Below are 20,981 nucleotides of genomic sequence, written 5' to 3' on the forward strand. Positions count from 1 at the left end.
TAGAAGAGTGTTGGGGGTCCCTGGGTGGCTCAGTGGGTTAAGCCTCTGCCTTCACTCAGGTCATGATCTCAGGGTCCTGGGATCAAGCCCCATGTCAGGCTCTCTGCTCAGCAGGGAGCCTGCTTCCCCCTTCTCTCTATGCCTGTCTGTCTGCCTATCTATGATCTCTGTCTGTCAAATAAACAAAAATATTAACAAAAAAAAAAAAAAAAGAAAGAAAGAAAGTAGAAGAGTGTTGCCAGGGGCCAGAGATAAGGGGGATGGGGAATTACTGTTTAATGGGTACTGAGTTTCAGTTTTGTAAGATGAAAAATGTTCTGGAAATGGACGGTGGTGATGGTTGCACAACAAGGTGGATATACTTAATTGCACTGAACCATTCACTTAAACATGGTTAGGGTGGTAAATTTTGTTACATAAATGTTACCATAATCATTAAAAACTACCTTTACATATCTACAGGATTAATTCCAAGTTGAATTGCTAGGTCAAAGACATGTGCATTTAAATTTGGCTAGCTATTGCCACACTGTCCTTTAAATGACTTATATGAACACCATCTTCAGCAATATATAGGACAGATGTTCTAGTTTTCATTAAACCCATTCCAGTCAGGTTTCCCACTAGTCACTCCAGGGAAACTACACTTACCGAGAACACAAACAACTTCTCTGCTGCCTCATTCAGTGGTCAATTTTCAGACGTTTTTCTCTCTGAGGTTGACTTGAAATACTTTCTTCATTTTGACTTCTAGTCTACCAACTCTCACTGCTGCTTCTTAGACTGCTTTGTTAGATCTATCTATACCTTCCTATCTGTACATGTTGTGTAGTTTATTACCTTAAATTTCTCTATCTACAGTCATTTCCTTTAGGGTCTCATTCAGTTCTGTGGTTTTGATACTACAATGCTGATGAGATAGGTAATATAAATATGGTAAAAAAAATGGAATGTATCTAGTATTGACCTCTTTCCTCAAGGTCAGACTCATTTTCTTTCTTTCCTTCTTTTTAATTTATTTGACAGAGAGAGATCACAGGTAGGCAGAAAGGCAGGCATAGAGAGAGAAGGAAGCAGGCTCCCTGCTGAGAAGAGAGCCTGATGCAGGGCTTGATCCCAGGACCCTGAGATTATGACCTGAGCCGAAGGCAGAGGCTTTAACCCACTAAGCCACCCACATGCCCCATGTCAGACTCATCTATTTAGCCTTCTACCTGACATTTCCTCTTAGATGTCTAATAACCATCTCAAACATAAAGGACTCTTGATTCTTCTCCACCACAACTAGCTCCTTCTCTAGTGTCCTCCATATCAATAAATAGCAGTTTCAGTCACCCAGTAACTTGGGCCAAAGTCCTTGGACTCAAATATTAGACTCTGAACTTCATTCTTTGTCTTAAACCTCTCATTCTATGCACCAGCAAAATCTCAAAAAAACATATATCTCACCACTTTCACCAAAATACTCTTGGTTCAAGCCACCACTGTTCCTCTGCTGAGTTGTTACAACAGTCTCCTAACTGACCTCCTAGCCTGTGGTCTTGCATTTCTACACTTTGCTCTCTATTCAGTAGCTAGGCAAATATTTTAAAAATATACATGAGATTTTACCACTTCATTTGTTCAAACCATTTGGTTCATCAGACTATGTCTACCTACCCCAATACCTCTTTGACCTTATTTCCTGCACTTTCTCCTAAACCCACTATATTCTAGTTAAACTGGGCTTTGTGCTATTCCTCAAACATCCCAAGCTCTTTTCCACTTAATGACTTTTTTACTTCTTCCTTCTGCCTTTTTCCCACAGAACTTTTATAGAGCAAATATCATACTATTTATATTTATTTTCATATTTTAAGTTTCTTCTACTATAGTACTATAGTGTAAACCCAAAAGGATAGGATTATTATCTGTCTTGTTTATTGCTATATCCCCACTACCTTGAGCAGCACCTGAAATGGAACTGATACACAATAAAAATGTGTTCAGTGAATTAAAATGTGTATATCTTAATCTGTTTTCTGCCATGTATCTGACTTCTCTCCTATATCCACCACCAGTTCTCACTTGTTATTCTTTTTTATAGATTAGGACAACACTTGTATTTATCATGATTTCTTTTAGTGTGAAACACAAGGCTCTGTACGCTGTTCATCTGTTGAACACATGATGAAATAGGGATTTGGAGAAATAAGGAGGTGTCAAAAGGATGAAAGGCTATATCTTTTAGCCTTACAGTCTGATGATATCTTCCAAAAATGTTTGAAGTTATAATCAACCCAATTATAAAAAGCTATTCAGAATAGACTAGCTACAGCATGGAGATTCCTCAAAATGTTGAAAATAGAACTGCCCTATGACCCAGCAATTGCACTACTGGGTATTTACCCTAAAGATACAAACGTAGTGATCCGAAGGGGCACGTGCACCCGAATGTTTATAGCAGCAATGTCCACAATAGCCAAACTATGGAAAGAACCTAGATGTCCATCAACAGATGAATGGATCAAGAAGATGTGGTATATATACACAATGGAATACTATGCAGCCATCAAAAGAAATGAAATCTTGCCATTTGCGATGACATGGATGGAACTAGAGGGTATTATGTTTAGCGAAATAAGTCAAGCGGAGAAAGACAACTATCATATGATCTCCCTGATATGAGGAAGTGGTGATGCAACATGGGGGCTTAAGTGGGTAAGAGAAGAATAAATGAAACAAGATGGGATTGGGAGGGAGACAAACCATAAGTGACTCTTAATCTCACAAAACAAACTGAGGGTTGCTGGGGGGAGGGGGTTTGGGAGAAGCGGGTGGGATTATGGACACTGGGGAGGGTATGTGCTTTGGTGAGTGCTGTGAAGTGTGTAAACCTGGCGATTCACAGACCTGTACCCCTGGGGATAAAAATATATGTTTATAAAAAATAAAAAATTATTAAAAAAATAAAAGAATAGACTAGCTACTATACTATTGCTACTATACTAACTATAGTATTATAGTATATAGTAGCTATAGTATTATATATTATAGTAGCTATTTTAACAGCTATAACAGAATAGTGCCTGCCCAGTGGCACTTATCTGAGTATCACTGTAAGTAGCACATGGCCATGTAGGTCCCTCAGTGAGAATCAGACCTAGTTCCACCTTCAATGATCTTGGGACAACTCCTTCCCAGAATGAGGGAGTCGGGACCATGTAATCCTCTAACAGGAAGCTCTTCCAAGTATCACTGCGTCTGACCATAGGAATACAGATGATCTCCCGCTCCCCCCTCCCCGCCACTATTTCTCAGGTACCTGGTCTAGAGTACCCACTTCCCCCCTTTACCTGCCTTCTGCCCCCATCCTACCAAACCTTCCTCTGTAATGACCCAGGAACTATAACTGGATCTAGTGTATTGAAATTCTGAAAGACTAAAGATTCTTCATAGATTTCTTTAGGAAGATGAAAAAAAATCATCCCTCTCCAACTGATATAGTGATCAGCTAAGAAAGTACCATTAAGCATCAAAGATTTGCTACATTCTATTTCTACAGGTATCCACATTTTAGGCAATTATGAAGAAAAGATAGATCCAATTATCTTCATTGTTTTTCTGCCAGGATTTCCATATGAAGCCATGCCCTGCCTTTGTGAATGCTATAGGCATACTAAGTTATAGATATAATTTGAAGAACCAGTGCCTAAAATGTTGAAATGTAGGGGTTAAGGGACGCCTGGATGGCTCAGTCGTTAAGTGTCTACCTTCAGCTTAGATCATGATCCCAGGGTCCTGGGATTGAGCCCTGCGTCATGCTCCCTGTTTGGCAGGAAGCCTGCTTCTCCTGCTCCCACTCCCCTTGCTTGTGTTCCCTCTCTTGCTGTCTCTCTCTCTCTGTCAAATGAATAAAAATCTAAAAAAAAAAAAAAAGAAGAAGAAGAAGAAATGTAGGGGTTAAACTGTAATTATGAGATTAGGTAGGAAGCAGGTTGGGACACAGAAGTCAGTGGTTAATTAGGTAGAGCTGAGGTTAGATAAGGACTTTGGAGCTGTGATATGTGTCCAGGTAAAGTAAAGCTATAAATTCAAGTTTGTTCTTCCCTTAATAACATGAAATCTATCACCTCCAGGGCTCAGAGTGGAAAGGCGGATCGAGTATTCTTGACCCTGTCCCAAATGGCCAGTTGGTCAAGAGAATGATGACAGGGCACAGTCTTCCACAGTGGCTATTGTGAAGAAGAGATCTGTTAGATCAGTTTAGTGTATCTGTTTTCCTAAAGGCAACAAGTGCTAAGATACTAAATGAATCGAGAATTCCTGGGGGCATGGTAATGCCAAAAATGAAGAAGCATTCAAGAGATAAATGCAAGGCTAGAAGTACCAAAAAAAAAAAAAAAAGCAAAACATTTACAGAATAGATGGAGAATAGATGTCAAGGATGTGCCAAAAAATGTCCTTAGACACTGACTTTTAGAGTTGAATAAATAAATCCACATCCTCTGTCTTGGCCAAATTGTCTTGCATCTCTCTACTCCTATTTTGGGGGGAACTATATCTTCCATGCATATGGTTCCTAAGAGAGTAGCCTATTAAAATAGCTTGACCCTGCACTCTGGTCTGAGAATGGGCCATCAAGGAAAGCTTTAAGATGTAAAACTATGTTTCCTACTATGAAATACAGAATGAAGTGAGTGAAATAAGACAGATACTGTAATAATTCCCATCTTGCAAATCATGAAAACGAAGTCTTCCCGGGGTTAGAGATGTTTTTTCCAAGACACACAGTTAGTAGGGATTGGCCCATGAATTCTTATCCCAGCTCGTTTCCCCTCTAGGACAAATCCTGGTTGCAATAAGTGCTCAATAAATGCAGACAAATACTAAAAGAAGACTGAAAAGGTGGTTTGAAAATAGATTGTGTCAGGTTTGCATAGCATGTTTAGGAGTTTAGACTTTAAATTATGGAGAATGGGGGAAACTGCATAGATTCTGAGGCAGAAAGCGAAATGTTTCAAGTTGTTCTCTAGAAAGATAAACCTGACAGAGACCAGAGAGAGTTCTAATGGTACTTTCTCCCTTAAGCCATCCTATTGTATTTATAAATTCCTTATTTAACATAAACTGTCTGAAGTCATATTTCTGTCACTTGCAATTGAACAAGTCCTGATTAAGAAATCTCAGCTTGCAGATGAAGAAACTGGAACCCGGACAGTTTGAAGGAATCACCATGTTCTGGTGTCCGTGTCAGCACTAGAATGCCCACATCTCCCACCCCAGTCCTAAACCACTGTACTCTGGCAAATTCGACCACTTACTTTTTCATGCCACGATGTGGCTTGAAGAAAAAGGGAACAAATCCAATTCTTATTCATGGTGATTTAAGATGATTTTATGTAAATTAAACACAACTGACATGTGGATGTGGAAAACCAGTACTCAGATCACAGATGCACTTATTAAATGTGTTTTTAGAGCATCCTGTACTCAGACTCAGCCTTGAAAAGGCTCTTCAGAGTCTGCAATCTAATGATTTAGAGCTAGAGATACAGCATGTGCACATGAATAGTAAGAAACATGGTAACATGTGTTTGTCAATAAGTCCACTGCACCAAGTGGAATGGAGCCAGAACTGAACATACCTAATACTAACTTAGAATGCCAGAGAGCTAGCTTTATGAGAAATGGATGACTGGAATTTAAAATAATTGTCACCTTTCATGAAAATCGGTTTAAAAGTTTTTAACAACTTTTTTTAAAAAAAAGATTTTATTTTTAAGTAATCTCTACACCCAATGTGGAGCTTAAATTTACAACCTGGAGATCAAGAGTTGCACCCATTACCGTCTGAGCCCTACAGGTGCCCTAGTTTTAACTTTTGAACAAGCTTTGCTCCCTCAGAAAGACTTACTCCTGATTCCCACTCACTTTGAAGTCATCTTTAACTCTTCCCCATCTAGTCTGCTGCCCCTCTACATTCTAGATTCTGCCTCCTGTCAAGCCTCTGTATCCACATCCATCTTTTTTCCTTACCTAATAGTGTTTTATTTCCACTCACCTGTGTAATTAGGGGCTGTTAACTCAGTCACTTGTTGCCACTCTCTTCAAATACTAATTACGTTGCTCCTCACTTGCCGAACTGGCCTCAAGCTCATACACACAGCATCAAGGCTAACTAAACTCTAACACAGGTTAACCTTCATTCTCCAACTGCCTGTAAGCTTCAGCTAAATCAGCTATTAATGCTCAACAATTATCAGCTGTTATTATTTGTTAATCAGATTGTCCGGCTTGTTTTTATTCCCCATATGTTAATGTGACCTCCTTTGGGGCATGAAATTTTCCTTGATTCCATTCCCTCCCTGCTGTGAAGTGATCATTGCCTCCTCACATCTCCAGGGTTTTTGGCACAACTTGAAGGACTCTCCACAGTTTGTCATGTATTACCAATGTATTTGTACATGTCAGAACTTTGTTGAAGTTGAACTCCTTGCATAAAATAAAAAAGGTTTATTCTTTATTGCATGTCCACCTTCATCTTGCATATAAATTTTTGTTTGCATCGAATTTGTGACTAAGTTGCTGATGATGACACGAACTCACCAACATCTTTTATCTAACCCAAACTGCATGTTTAAAAAAGGCAGAATTTTACTGAAATGGGAAAAAGCAATACGTATAAAATTATATAAATATACTCAAATTCAATGATACTAGTTTTCTCGACACTATTATTTTTTGGTAGGAAACATGATCTTTCACACTCAAGTGATCATTAATGTCATTAAACTTACTACAAAATTCATAAAATTCTTTCATAGGACTAATTACTGATTTCATTTATTTATGAAATTCAGAGACTTCTAAAAATGCTTTGAAATTTTAAAATTCTCAGAATGAGTCTCATTTTGGAGGTTGCTTAATCTCTATTTACATTCTAATGCCCCACTTTGGAAGACATAAGACTGCTTTTAATATTAGCATAAACCACGACATTTTTGCTTTTAATATTAGCATAAACCATGAAATTTTACAACAGTTATATGAAGCTTTTAAACATCAAAATTATTTTTGCCATAGCCAAGAGCTTCTACTTTACACAGCCACAATTTATTTTGGGGCTTTGTGGAAATCCCATGATTTACATCTCTCCCAAGAGTGAATACATTTCTTTAGGGGCGCTTGGGTGGCTCAGTGGGTTAAAGCCTCTGCCTTTGGCTCAGGTCAAGCCCCACATCAGGCTCTCTGCTCTGGAGGAAGCCTGCTTCCTCCTCCCTCTTCCTACCTCTCTGCCTACTTGTGATCTCCGTCTGTCAAATAAATAAAATCTTAAAAAAAAAAAATGAATACATTTTTTAATCTTAAATTTCATGTAGGCTTCTAATAATCTACTCCTGAGAAAGTACTAGTGTTTTGCAATTTGTATCCAGGAGGAATTGCTATTGTTGGCATGTACTTAACATGTTTGATATGTGGAGAAGAGAATTGGTATCTATAGTGCTTTGAATTAATAGAATTAGGTATAGATTTTTAATATATATGTCCTCAATATTTGTAGTGTGTTATCTTAGAACTAAAAAAAATTTTTTTACTACATAGATTTTTACTAATTCTTTCCCACATATTAAGCACGAATATTGTCTGGAAAGGAGAACATCTTCTACCCTATTCCTGTATTATTTCATTTTAGTCTTAGAGAAGAAGCCTCCTACTTTATTAGAATGAATACTAACTTTGTATGTCATAAAAGTATTTTTTTTTAAAGATTTTATTTATTTGACAGAGAGAGATCACAAGTAGGCAGAGAGGCAGGCAGAGAGAGAGAGAGGAGGAAACAGGCTCCCTGCTGAGCAGAGAGCCCAATGCGGGACTCGATCCCAGGACCCCGAGATCACGACCTGCGCCGAAAGCAGCGGCTTAACCCACTGAGCCACCCAGGCGCCCATGTCATAAAAGTATTAAACTGTCTTTCTATCTCAGGGGTGACATATTTTCTGGAAATTCTATAGCCCAAATATCTCCAATTTATTAGGTCATTTTTATTTCTTGATTAAAAAAAAAAAACATTTCTTTTAAGCAAACTCTATGCCCAAAATAGGGCTTGAACTCACCATCTGAGATCAGAAATCTTATGTTCTACTGCCTGAGCCAGGCAGGCATCCCTATTGGGTTGTCTTTTAAATGGTAGAAGTTTTTCAAATAGAAAAAAAATTTTTAATGCTTTTATTTATTTATTTGTGAGAGAGAGAAAGAGCATGGACGGCGTGGAGGGGCAGAGGGAGAGGAAGAAGCAGACTCCCTGCTGAGCTAGGAGCCCGACATGGGGCTTGATCCAGGACCTGGATATCATGATCTGAGCTGAGGCAGACATTTAACCATCTGAGCCACCCCAAGGGCCATGAAAAATATTATTTAAGATATATGGTACAATGCTTGGATCATGGGACGTACTCAATACATACCTCTGAATGAATAAATGAATATATTTATTTTTAATTTAAAAAAAATTTTCAAAAGACTATTTATTTGAGAGAGAGACAGAGAGAAAGCAGGAGCAGAAGGAGGGACAGAGGCAGAGGGAGAGAGACAAGCAGACTCCCTGTTGCATGCAGAGCCCAGGGCTCAGTTCAAGGACCCTGAGAGATCAGGACCTGAGCTAAAGGCAGACACTTAACTGACTGAGCCACCCAGACACCCCTGAATATATTTACTTTTACATCTTTGTCTTTACTTCAGGTAATTTCTTGAGCTATATTCCCAGAGGTGAAATGAATAGATTAAAATGTGCACAACCTTTTTTTTTTTTTTTTAATTGACTTAAAACAACATTTATTATCTCAGTTTCTCTAGGCTGGGAGTCAGGGTGCAACTTAAATGAGTCCTCTGCTTCAGTGTCTTTCACAAACCTGCAAAGTATCAACCAGGGCAGTGGTCAACGGAAAGCTTGACTGGAGAAGCATCTGCTCTTGAGCTCACTCAAGGGGTTGTTGGCAGGATTTTCCGTTCCTTGCTGGCCTGAAGCTGGCCTCAGTTCCTTACCACACTGACCTCTTCATAGGGCTAAAACTATGCACAACCATTTTTACGTGGTTTTTAATAGATGGACAATCAGATGTATTCATAAATGATGAAACCTTCTCCCCAAAAGAGCCCATTAATGAATCACAGAGAATCTAGGAGAAGTTTTAAGTGGCAATTCTAAGTACGTTTTTCTTCAACCGCCTCGTGTTTTTGCACTTCTTTTAACTTAAATCTCTGTAGAGGCAAGTTCGTCAAATCTGCACAGGATATACATCACGGAAGGATATTAAACACCTGTGTAGTAGATGCAGGATCCAAAAAGATCTTTGCAGGTATAATATGGCTTCAGTATTCCAAGATGAAATCCAATAAGGCAAGTGCAGGATCTTAAAGTTTTTTTTCTGTTTGTTTGTTTGTTTTAAGATTTTTCATTTATTCATTGAGAGAGAGAGAAAGACAGAGTGAGAGCACAAGCAATGGGAAGGCCAGAGGGAGAGGGAGAAGCGGACTCCCGGCTAAGCAGGGAGCCTGACTCAGGGCTTGACCCCAGGACCCTGAGATCATGACCTGAGCCGAAGGCAGACACTTCACTGATGAGCCACCCAGATGCCCCAGATCCCAAAATTTAAAAATTCTGGGGGTGCCTGGGTGGCTCAGATGGTTAGCCAGATTGTAAGTCAATCTTAAAAATAATAATATAAATAATAATAAGATAAAATAAAAATTCTGTGCCTCTAGGGGGTGACTCTTTTCCCTCTCTCAGATAGATAGAATCTTTAAAAAAATAAATAAAAATAAAAATGTGCTGCTTGTACACTGAATGAGAGAGTGGTTTAATGAGACCTGTAGCTGCGTCTTTCGGTTAAGCTCCAGTTAGTTCTTCTGGTTCCTATGTCCCCTGCCCTCTTTGACTTGCAGCCTTCTTTGTTTTCCTTTGATAGCTGCCTCTGTCCACTCCATTCCTTGGGGTTACCATCCTACCCTAGCCTCGCTTCTCTCATGGTCTCCTTAGTTGCCCGAGTCATACTGCTTGGAAGACGAGTACTACTGCCCTTTGTGCTTTTGTAGATGTAACAGGTACTGTAAAAGAATGTGTACTCCTTCTCTGTTAGGGGAGTGAGTGTTTCACACATGCCCTTGATGAGGCTTGTATTTCAATTTTCTAAATCTTTATTCTCCTTACCTTTTTCTTCTAGCTCTATCAGTTTCAGAGTGAAGGGTATTAAAAATCTACTGTTTGGGGAGTCTGCTTGGGATTCTCTCTCCCTCTCCCCCCATTAAAATAAAGAAATAAATCTTTAAAAAATCGTTTGTGGTGGGGAGGTGACTGGGTGGCTCAGTTGAGTGTCTGACTCTTGATTTCAGCTCCAGTCATGATCTCAGGGTCATGGGATGGAGCCTTGTGTTGGGCTCTGAGCTTGGCAGGGAGTCTGCTTGGGATTCTCTCTCTCCCTTTCCCTCTGCCCTTCCTTCCTCTCAAATAAATAAATAAGTCTTTTTTTTTTTTTAGACTTTTTATTTATTTATTTGAGAGAGAGAGAGAGAGAAAAGCACATGAGCAGGGCAGAGGGAGAATCAGCTTTCCTGCTGAGCAGGGAGCCCAATTCGGGGCTTAAGTCCCAGGACCTCAGGATCATGACCTGAGCTGAAACCAGACGCTTAGCCAACTGAGCCACCCAGGTGCCCCAATAAATAAATCTTTAAAAAAATCTACTCTTGGTGGTAGAACTTATTTTTGTGATTCTGTCAAGTGTAGATATATTTTTAGTCTGTGTTTTCAGGTATAGATTCAGGGCTATTACAAACTTCTTGGTGACTCTCTTTGACTCTAATAATGTTTTTTGCTCTAAAGTTTATTTTGCCAATATTAATAGTGTTTGTAATGGTTCACTTTATGTGTCCATTTGGAGGATCTTTTTGGATGAGATTAACATTTAAATCAGTGAACTCTGAGTAAAGCAGGCTACCCTTCATAATTTTTTTTGTATTTTAATATGTATTTTTAATTTTTTATAAACGTATAATATATTTTTAACACCCAGGGTACAGGTATGTGAATTGCCAGGTTTACACACTTCACAGCACTCACCATAGCACATACCCTTCCCAAAGTCCATAACCCCACCCCCCTTCTCCCACTCCCCCTCCCCCCAGCAACCCTCAGTTTGTTTTGTGAGATTAAGAGTCACTTATGGTTTGTCTCCCTCCCAATCCCATCTTGTTTCATTTATTCTTCTCTTACCCACTTAAGCCCCCATGTTGCATCACCACTTCCTCATATCAGGGAGATCATATGATAGTTGTCTTTCTCCGCTTGACTTATTTTGCTAAACATAATACCCTCTAGTTCCATCCATGTCATCGCAAATGGCAAGATTTCATTTCTTTTGATGGCTGCATAGTATTCCATTGTGTAGATATACCACATCTTCTTGATCCATTCATCTGTTGATGGACATCTAGGTTCTTTCCATAGTTTGGCTATTGTGGACATTGCTGCTATAAACATTCAGGTGCACATGCCCCTTCGGATCACTACGTTTTTGTATCTTTAGGGTAAATACCCAGTAGTGCAATTGCTGGGTCATAGGGTAGTTCTATTTTCAACATTTTGAGGAACCTCCATGCTGTTTTCCAGAGTGGTTGCACCAGCTTGCATTCCCATCAACAGTGTAGGAGGGTTCCCCTTTCTCTGCATCCTCGCCAGCATCTGTCATTTCCTGACTTGTTAATTTTAGCCATTCTGACTGGTGTGAGGTGGTATCTCATTGTGGTTTTGATTTGTATTTCCCTGATGCCAAGTGATATGAGCACTTTTTCATGTGTCTGTTGGCCATCTGGATGTCTTCTTTGCAGAAATGTCTGTTCATGTCCTCTGCCCATTTCTTGATCGGATTATTTGTTCGTTGGGTGTTGAGTTTGCTAAGTTCTTTATAGATTTTGGACACTAGCCCTTTATCTGATATGTCGTTTGCAAATATCTTCTCCCATTCTGTCAGTTGTCTTTTGGTTTTGTTAACTGTTTCCTTTGCTATGCAAAAGCTTTTGATCTTGATAAAATCCCAATAGTTCATTTTTGCCCTTGCTTCCCTTGCCTTTGGCGATGTTCCTAGGAAGATGTTGCTGCGGCTGAGGTCGAAGAGGTTGCTGCCTGTGTTCTCCTCAAGGATTTTGATGGATTCCTTTCTCACATTGAGGTCCTTCATCCATTTTGAGTCTATTTTTGGGTGTGGTGTAAGGAAATGGTCCAATTTCATTTTTCTGCATGTGGCTGTCCAATTTTCCCAATACCATTTATTGAAGAGGCTGTCTTTTTTCCATTGGACATTCTTTCCTGCTTTGTCGAAGATGAGTTGACCATAGAGTTGAGGGTCTATTTCTGGGCTCTTATTCTGTTCCATTGATCTATGTGTCTGTTTTTGTGCCAGTACCATGCTGTCTTGATGATGACAGCTTTGTAATAGAGCTTGAAGTCTGGAATTGTGATGCCACCAATTTTGGCTTTCTTTTTCGATATTCCTTTGGCTGTTTGTTGGCGTAAAGTTGCTCATAGTATGTTCTTATAATGGTCCTTATTTCTTTGGTGTTAGTTGTGATCTCTCCTTTTTCATTCATGATTTTATTTATTTGGGTCCATTCTCTTTTCTTTTTGATAAGTCTGGCCAGGGGTTTAGCAATCTTATTAATTCTTTCAAAGAACCAGCTCCTAGTTTCGTTGATTTGTTCTATTTACCCTTCATAATTTGAGTGGACTTCATCCAGTCTCTTGAAAGCCTGAATAGAATGAAAAGACTGGCAAGAGGGAATTCTTTGGCAGACTCCCTTTAGATTTGATTTGTACCATCTGGTCTGTTGGGTCTCCAGCCTCCCTGCCCACACTGCAGATTTTCAGTTGGACAGCTTCCATGATCACATGTGCCAATACATTATAATAGATCTCTTTCTATATATGTGTACACATCCTATGGGTTCTGTTTCTCTGGAGAACCTGGACTAATACATAACAATACCAGTTCTTTAAAACTTATTAGGTATATCTTTTTTCCCATTTACTCTTGGAAATGGTGGTCTCCTACAAATGGTGGGCTTTTGTTTTTTATTTTTATTTTTTAAAGATTTTATTTATTTGAGAGAGAAAGAGAGATTGAGAGCATGAGCGGGGTGGAGAGGGGGAGGGTAGAAGGAGAGGGAGATGTAGACTTCCTTCTGAGCAGGGAGACCAATGTGAGGCTCAGAGGCTCAATCTCAGGACCCTGAGATCATGACCTGAGCCAAAGGCAGATGCTTAACTGACTGAGCTACCTGGGCACCCCAAATGGCCGTCTTTTAGAAATAGCAAATGTGTATTTTGTGTTACATTTTCATGCTATCCAAGACTTCTGTCTTTTAACCATTAAATTTCCTCTGTTTATAGTTTCTGTGACTATGGCCATGGATATATTTCGACGGATTTCTACCGTCTTATTTTTGTGTTTTGTTTTTATAATGATGTTCCTTGTTCTTTTTTTTTTTTTTTTTTCCCGTTCCCCCTGCTCTCTGCTTTTTGTCAAATTGATTGTTTTCTTATTTCAAATGGAGAAACTTAAGCTTCGGTATCTCCAATAAAGCCAATTTCCAAGGAGAAAAAAATATTCAGAAATAGAAAAAAGAAAGTTAAAATGGGGCCATAGAATATTCTGGCATTTTTTTTTCTTTTTTCTTTTTAAGAGAGAGTGTGGGGAGAAGAGAGGGGCAGAGGGAGAGGAAAAGAGAGAATCTTAAGCAGGCTCCGGATCCTTTGCGAAGCCTGATGCAGGATTCGATCCCACATGCCTGAGATCATGACCTGAGCCAAAATCTGATACCATGCTGACCAACTGAACCACCCAGTACCCCCCAAAATCTGGATTCTTTTTTAATTTTTTATTTTTTTTGCCTCAAAAAAAAAAAACTGGACTCTTATAAGTGGAAAAACTCTATGCTTTAATAATAGAACTTTTGATAAAAATTACCTTTTAAACTTTTTCATTTATTATTCTTGGTATTGACTTCCACAGGACAAGTAAGAAAATTTTCAGTTCTTCAGCTAATTTGATTTTTCTGTTGTTGTTATCCTTCTTGGTCCTGGTGTGATAGCTGCCCTATTCAATATGGTAGCCACAAGGCAGATGTGGCTATTTAATTTCAATTAATTTAATTAATTACATTTAAATACATTTTTAAACAATTTTATTTATTTATTTGAGAGAGAGAGAGAGAGAGAGAGAGAACATGCACAAGAGCAGGTAGAGGTAAGGGGCAGAGGGGTAGGAAGAAGTAGACTCCCTGCTGAGCAGGGAGTCCCATGCAGGGCTCAACCCCAGGACTCCGGGATCATGACCTGAGCTGAAAGCAAATGCTTTTACCAGCTGGGTCACCCAGGTGCCCCTTAAATATGTATTTAAAATTCACTTGCACTAGCCGTATTGCATGCATTCAGTACCTCCACTTGGTTAGTGGCTACTATTTGACCCTGCCAGGAATGGCCAGCAATCCCTGTACTGATGGATGAAAGATTAGTCCAAACTTTGCTGTGAAAGACAGAAGGCAAGGGGGTCATTGCTCAGTGATGAAGACCCTTTGCTCCTCTTTGCTTCTGCTTTTATCGGTCCTTCAGGATAATCACAGAACCTGATCGCCGTTTCCCAAGCATGCTATGTGTGACAAGGGGTCTTTCTGGAACTAGGAGAATCTGTTTAATGGGGAAAAAGACGATATGCTAATCTCCATCATCTATGAGTTCAGCTAAACACAGCCTGAGGAACAATGCACAGGTCTCAGATCACAGGGTGGCTGTTTGGGCTAAGAAAGCTTTAGGGAAGGCAATTTCCCGAGGCATTCCAACTGCAGAGTGGTCAAGCAGGCCTCAGCATTCCAAAGGCCTATGTCCTCTGAAACCTTCCGTCGCCCCCAGTGGCCTCTGTGTTACATTTTTGAACAAGCCAGGGATTGTGGCTGATTTCATGCTCTACATTAACTCCAACATTAGACAATGCAGATTATAGAACATTTCAATCTTTGCTTTTTAAATTTATTTTTTTGGGGGAGGGGCAAAGGGATGGAGGAGAGAGAGAATCTTAAGCAGGATTCACACCCAGCGTGGAATAACAACCCTGAGATCATGACCTGAGCCCAAGTCAAGAGTCAAATGCATAACTGACTGAGCCCCCCAAGCACCCTGAACATTTCTATCTCTGTAGAATGTTCTGTTGGATAGGAGGTGATAAGCCTGTGATAGTACTATAGCTTCGTACCCCTTGGAGCTATTTAGGAGACTGCATCACATTGCAGAATTTAGACCTGACAATCTATAGCAGCATTCTTCCAGCATCTTCTGCTCCTATGTAGAGCAGTGACCGACATGGGGAGCAATGCTCCCTATGGAGACTACTGAGTAATCCTGCCCCTGTACTCAGACTTTCAGGCTTGATGCCCACAGGACACTGGAAATAATTTATATGGAGTAACAGCTTAGGGAGTGGTACTGATAACAGGGGCTGAGCTATTAACTTCTGTACAGTAGTGGTCTTGATCTAAATGGTAATGGGAAGGCCAAGAAAGGCTGAAGCATTTCTAGTTGAAACCAATTTGCAAAGGGTGGGGCATGACCCAGACTGGGCTGTAGCATTTGGGTTTCCTTTGAAGCTTTGACTTCCCAATCCTGTTAGACTGGTTTAGGTCTCATCTGAACCAACTAGTTAGGAGGTCTGCCTTGAGCCTATTGCATCATTGACAAAAGTGATCAAGAGTTGCAGGTTTTTTTTGTTTTATTTATTTAGATTTTATTTATTTACTTGAGAGAGAACAAGAGAGCGAGAGACAGAGAGAGAGAGCACGAGAGGGGAGAGGGTAGAGGGAGAAGCAGACTCCCTGCTGAGAAGGGAGCCCGATGTGAGACTCCATCCTGGATCATGACCTGAGCTGAAGGCAGTCACTTAACCAACTGAGCCACCCGGGTGCCCCCAACAGTTGCAGTTTGAAACTGATTTAGGCTGGCATTGGTAGGGAACACCACGCCTGCTACCATCTACCCCTGCATATCCTGGATGGGCAGGTGAGACTCTGTTGGTCAGCCAACATACATCATCAACACACATGTGCCCCATTCATTGCAGGAACAGCTTTGCTGCCTTTTTTGGGGGAACAGCTTTGCTTCTTTGAAGGAGAAGTTGAGAAAGTCCAAGCTCTTTACTTCTTTATTACTTTAGCATCCAAGAAAATTCCTCCCATAACTTTTCATTGTCAGTTGTGTAGCCAGGTTTGTATTTACCTGGATTGGATTCTTTCAAGTTTCAGTGCTCAAATTCCTGTTTTTACCTTGGCTTGCGCTCAGCTTCTGGGCAGAGCTGACAAGTATGATTTTTCCCTGCTGGTTTCCTCATAATTCATTTCTTCCACACTTTGTTCGTATTGTCAAATTTTTTTGCAACTCACAAAATCAAAGTCTGGATTCCCCACTGGGATTTGCCATCACCTTGACGCTTCAGCACTGTACCAAAGAAACGAAAATTTTCTTTCAGAATGTCATCATCGAGATTTTCCTTAAAGTTCCTTCTTTCTGTCAGGTGGTAAGTATGGGAGTATAAGACACAAGATAGAGTGGTGTTTCGCCCTCATGAAGTCGCCCAAAAGGGGAGACAAATAATTAAGCTATCTGCAGTGATAGAAAACGTGTATTCTGTTTTGCATTTGAGTTTATTCTAAGTTTGACACATAAAAATATACTATTTCAGCAGTTCATGCATCTGCAAAACAAACGTACCAAAACTAAAATGAGGAGGAGGATGGACTTAAGAACTGTGCAAAACTCCAATCTGCCATATAGGAGAGTGACAGAAATGAAAGAAGCCGCTGCTCTCCCGTACAACTTTGGCCGGCCGGAGAGGGCGTGGGGCCACAGAGCAAGTCTCTCCAGGAACTTCGGGGTGCGCCCAGGGCCGGCCTCGCCTCCCGCACTCACCCCTCTACCATGGCGTCTGCGTAGTCTGGGCGTGGAGTCACCCGCGCACCCAGCGTGGCTCCGCCTCAGGCGCGCGAGGCGGTCGGCTCGGAACTACTGTTCCCAGAAGGCTGTGCGAAACCGGGAGGGAAGCGGCGGCCGTGGCAGGAAGGGCGCGAGCGGCAGCCTCGGGTGTCCCGTCAGTGGCGGGTCCGGCAGTCCACGGGCCCCCGGCGGAGGAGGCGGCCTCTAGCGGCCCTGCAAACGGGCACCGGGGCGGGATGTAGGGCGCTGGGTGCGGAGGCCGCCGGCGCGGCGGGGTGGGCGCGGAGGGCGCGCCGAGGATGGAGAGAGCGATGGAGCAGCTCAACCGCCTGACGCGCTCGCTGCGCCGCGCGCGCACCGTCGAGCTACCCGACGGTGAGCGGGGCAGGGGGTTCGGGGTGTCTAGGGCAGCCGTGTGGTGGCGGGGGCGGGGCTCGGGCTGAGGCGAGGTCGGGTGGATAAACTAACCCAAAGCGGAGAAAACGCCCACATTTACTTTCCTTAGCTGGGAGGGGCCGGGCTGGAACCCCCGACTCCCCCTCGACCGCTGCTCCCACCCAGGCAGGGGGGAGTTTGGGGGAGGGTCTGGGCTCTGTGGGCACTGGTGCTGGAAGAAGCAAGACAGAAGTCTCCCGGCCGTCGATTTGGGGTTTTGGCAAAGGGGCAAAAATATCAGTCGGATGGCGGAGACCCGGATTCAGAAAACATTACAGTTGTGGGTCATTTTAGTGTCGTTGCTAGCTGGGGGTAGAGAGATGCACCAAAATAGTTTTTGTTTTGTTTTGTTGTTTTTTGTTTTTTTATTTTACTTTAAGCTGCAGAGCGGGAATTAAGTAGCCTTTCTTTTCTTTTCGGAAATGGAGAGTACTGTATTTTGATCTTTTGGCAGACAAAAGCGTGTTAAATATCAAATATGTACCCGTAAAGTACTGTGCGTGTGTGTGTACACACTTTGAAACGATGCCTGCCTGTCTTCATTCTTCATTTATTCATCAGATGTTAAGTGTGTGTTGGGGACCTTTTACAAAGAGGAATAAGGCACGATCCTCGTAGTTGAGGAATTTTAGTTCATCGTGCCAGGGTTTCTTTAGGTAAAGAAAGCACTAGCAATAAGGAACGTGAGGAATGAGTTGTTGTGTTTGCAGCCTCACGAATTCCTACGTTTCAGTGGCAGAGGGAGGTGGCAGTGCTGCCTCTGTGGCCCAGGGAGAGACGGGTTAGGAGGCAGGGGCTGGTGATTTTTTTTTTTTTTTAATGTATTAGTGTATCTTTCATTTTTCAAAACTTTCTTTGAATTGCTGCTGGAGAGGTGGATTTGTAGGTTATAGGAGACATCGGGAGGGAGTCATGTAATAATAAATGTGGGACTGGGAACTTTGGGAATAATTTTCATGAAAAAAATCCCCCCCTGGGCTCTGTTTAAGATTAAGAATAGGGTTGATTTGTTTGACTTTCTGAAAAATAATTTTCTGCTTGGTGCTTTGCTAGTATGAAGTATTTGACTGAAAATAATTATGATTTTAGTAACTGGACTTCCAGCTTGAGCTCCTACTTTCCATGTTTTCTTTCCAACTTTTACCTTTGAATCCATTTCTTAAGTGCTGTCCTCATTCATTTCCCACAAATTACTGGTATAGGTTAGTGAAAAACATAGCATGCACAGTTTCACTGACTTGGCAATTCTGTTGCTTAGTTTATATCCAACTATATTTTACACAAATATGATTTAGAAGACTTTGATAATGTTTCCTGGTCTTAAAACTAAGTAATATATTTCCGTTGTAGAACATCTCAAGAAAGAAAAATTCAAAAATTTGTTGTTCTGCCATTCAGTAATTAACAGTATTTTCTTTATTTCCTTCTATTATTTTTTCTGTCATTCTCTACCAAATTAAGATCATACTGTATATAGTCTTTTATTTTGCTTTTAGAAAACATCACTTTTTAAAATATCTTTAAATATGCCTAGTGACCTTGCAGCTTTTCATAGGATACATGTAACAAATACTGAATTTAATTTTTGTTTTGATAATAGCATTTATGAGGAGTAGCTTTGTAGTTTTTAAGTCTTAGTCTTCTTTTAAGTCTTTCCTTATGATTAGAAGTAGAAGAAGATTTATAGATCTAATTAAATCAACATTTTTAAAGCTCTGAGTATCAGCCTCTGAGCTTACTTTTTAGAATGTTCCACCAACAGTCTTGAGAGCCCCTGGAAACTAGAGTAGTAGTAAAAATGAAACATTTTCCCGTGTTGCTAGGCAAAAGTGAAGTCTTGGCTTTCATTTTTTTTTTCATTATGATGAATGGTGCTCATCTTGTTCCTTTAATTTGTCTTTGTCCTTAAGTTCTGATGGATCTTTCTTTTTGAATTCTCTGAGATTGGCTCTTTCAAGTACGTATGTATATGTGTTATAAAAATCTAGTTATAAAAATCCAGATTGTTGTGTTCACATTGTAAAGACTGGACAGAAGTTCTGAGATCGCTCTGAATTTGGAAAATATTCAGATACTTATTTTGCCTTGTTAGAATTCAATGATTAATAAGCACCTAATTGGAACACATTATTAAGGTTAGAAAGTTTTTAATCAACTTTTATTCTGAAATTAACTTTGTTGCATAGGATTAAACTGCAGATTTGATTTACTGAACTGGATTCTGGTAGAGCACTTTTATTGTTTCTTTGGGATGATGAAAACCTGAGTATTACCTCTAAGTATTATCACTAAATAATGGAGTGCAGGTTGTTGAGTCATCCTGGACAGGGCTAACATAAGAATATTCTTGCGAGAGGGGAAATGAAGAATAAGCTATTACTCTAGGGATATAAATTCTCGGTGGACTTTAAAAAATTGGGATATAGTGTTTGATTCTGTGGAAAAAATAGTCTTTACTGAATTTACAGTGAATATAGCTTGTTTCGTAAAATAATGGAACATGAGCCCATATTAGCATATATTTGAATGATGATTAGGGTGATAATCAATATTTTATAGAATTTTATTATTTTTTTTTAAAGATTTTATTTATTTATTTAAAAGACAGAGATCACAAGTAGGCAGAAAGGCAGGCAGAGAGAGAGGAAGGGAAGCAGGTTCCCTTCTGAGCAGAGAGCCCGATGCGGGGCTTGATCCCAGGACCCTGGGATCATGACCTGAGCTGAAGGCAGAGGCTTTAACCCACTGAGCCACCCAGGCGCCCCCAATATTTTAAAAAAACCCATTTGGGCTGCCTGGGTAGCTCAGTCCTTAAACGTCTGCCTTTGGCTCAGGTTATGGTCCTGGGGTCCTGGGATGGAGCCCCGCAGCCGGCTCCCTGCTCAGCGGGGAGCCTGCTTCTCCCTCTCCCCCTCCCCCTTCTTGTGTTTCCTCTCTCACTGTCTCTCTCTCTGTCAAATAAATAAATGAAATCTAATAAATAAATAAATAAATAAATAAAAATTACTCCGATTTGATAGTTTAAAGAGAAATAGTGTATAATGAATCTGAGCTCCCCGTTCATTAAGGTTTTCCTTTTGGTTGTGGAGTTCTGGAACTGTATCAGCTAATCAGAATGGCCAACATATCTGAAAAAGTGAGAGATTTTTTTTTTTAATCAATCTGAAAACTTTAATTATATACCTAGTTCTTAAGGTGTCTTCCTGAGTGTGGAGAAAGAAGCACGTGAGAACAAATTTTATTGTTCTTCCATAGTGTAGTATTTCCCGGGTAGGCTCCTTCTAGCATCATAGTTGTGGTTATATTTATTTCCTCATACCATTTAGTGTATGTGAGCTGTACTTTTATAAGGTTATATGTGAATTAAAAAGTGAGATCTATATATAAATTTTGTCTAAACAAACACCCTATTAAATAAAATCCATGTGAACCTTATGAAGCTTATGCTTACTTAAAATTAGGTATGAACTTGATTTATAAGTTTAAACACGAGGGTACTTCCTGTTTATGACTGTGCTTATTATGGAGAGACTTAATG

The 20,981-nt window shown here is 40.4% G+C and overlaps 1 protein-coding gene across 7 annotated transcripts in view; it reads left to right on the top strand.

Annotated features, from left to right (window-relative positions):
- The first annotated feature begins 7,900 nt into the window (after positions 1-7,900).
- The window catches only part of HACE1 (HECT domain and ankyrin repeat containing E3 ubiquitin protein ligase 1), a 127,473-nt gene continuing 114,392 nt past the window's right edge, over positions 7,901-20,981 (top strand). For 3 of the 7 annotated variants that reach the window (XM_032338945.1, XM_032338951.1, XM_032338948.1), the window contains exon 1: positions 17,111-17,383. In XM_032338945.1, the coding sequence (XP_032194836.1) occupies positions 17,308-17,383 (76 nt within the window). In that variant the 5' untranslated portion in view covers positions 17,111-17,307. Of the gene's footprint in view, positions 7,924-17,109; positions 17,384-20,981 lie in introns of those variants that run through there. The other 4 variants (XM_032338949.1, XM_032338950.1, XM_032338946.1 and 1 more) reach the window with 3 other exon arrangements.

This window comes from Mustela erminea, chromosome 4, assembly GCF_009829155.1.
Source record: "Mustela erminea isolate mMusErm1 chromosome 4, mMusErm1.Pri, whole genome shotgun sequence".
NCBI lineage: Eukaryota > Metazoa > Chordata > Mammalia > Carnivora > Mustelidae > Mustela > Mustela erminea.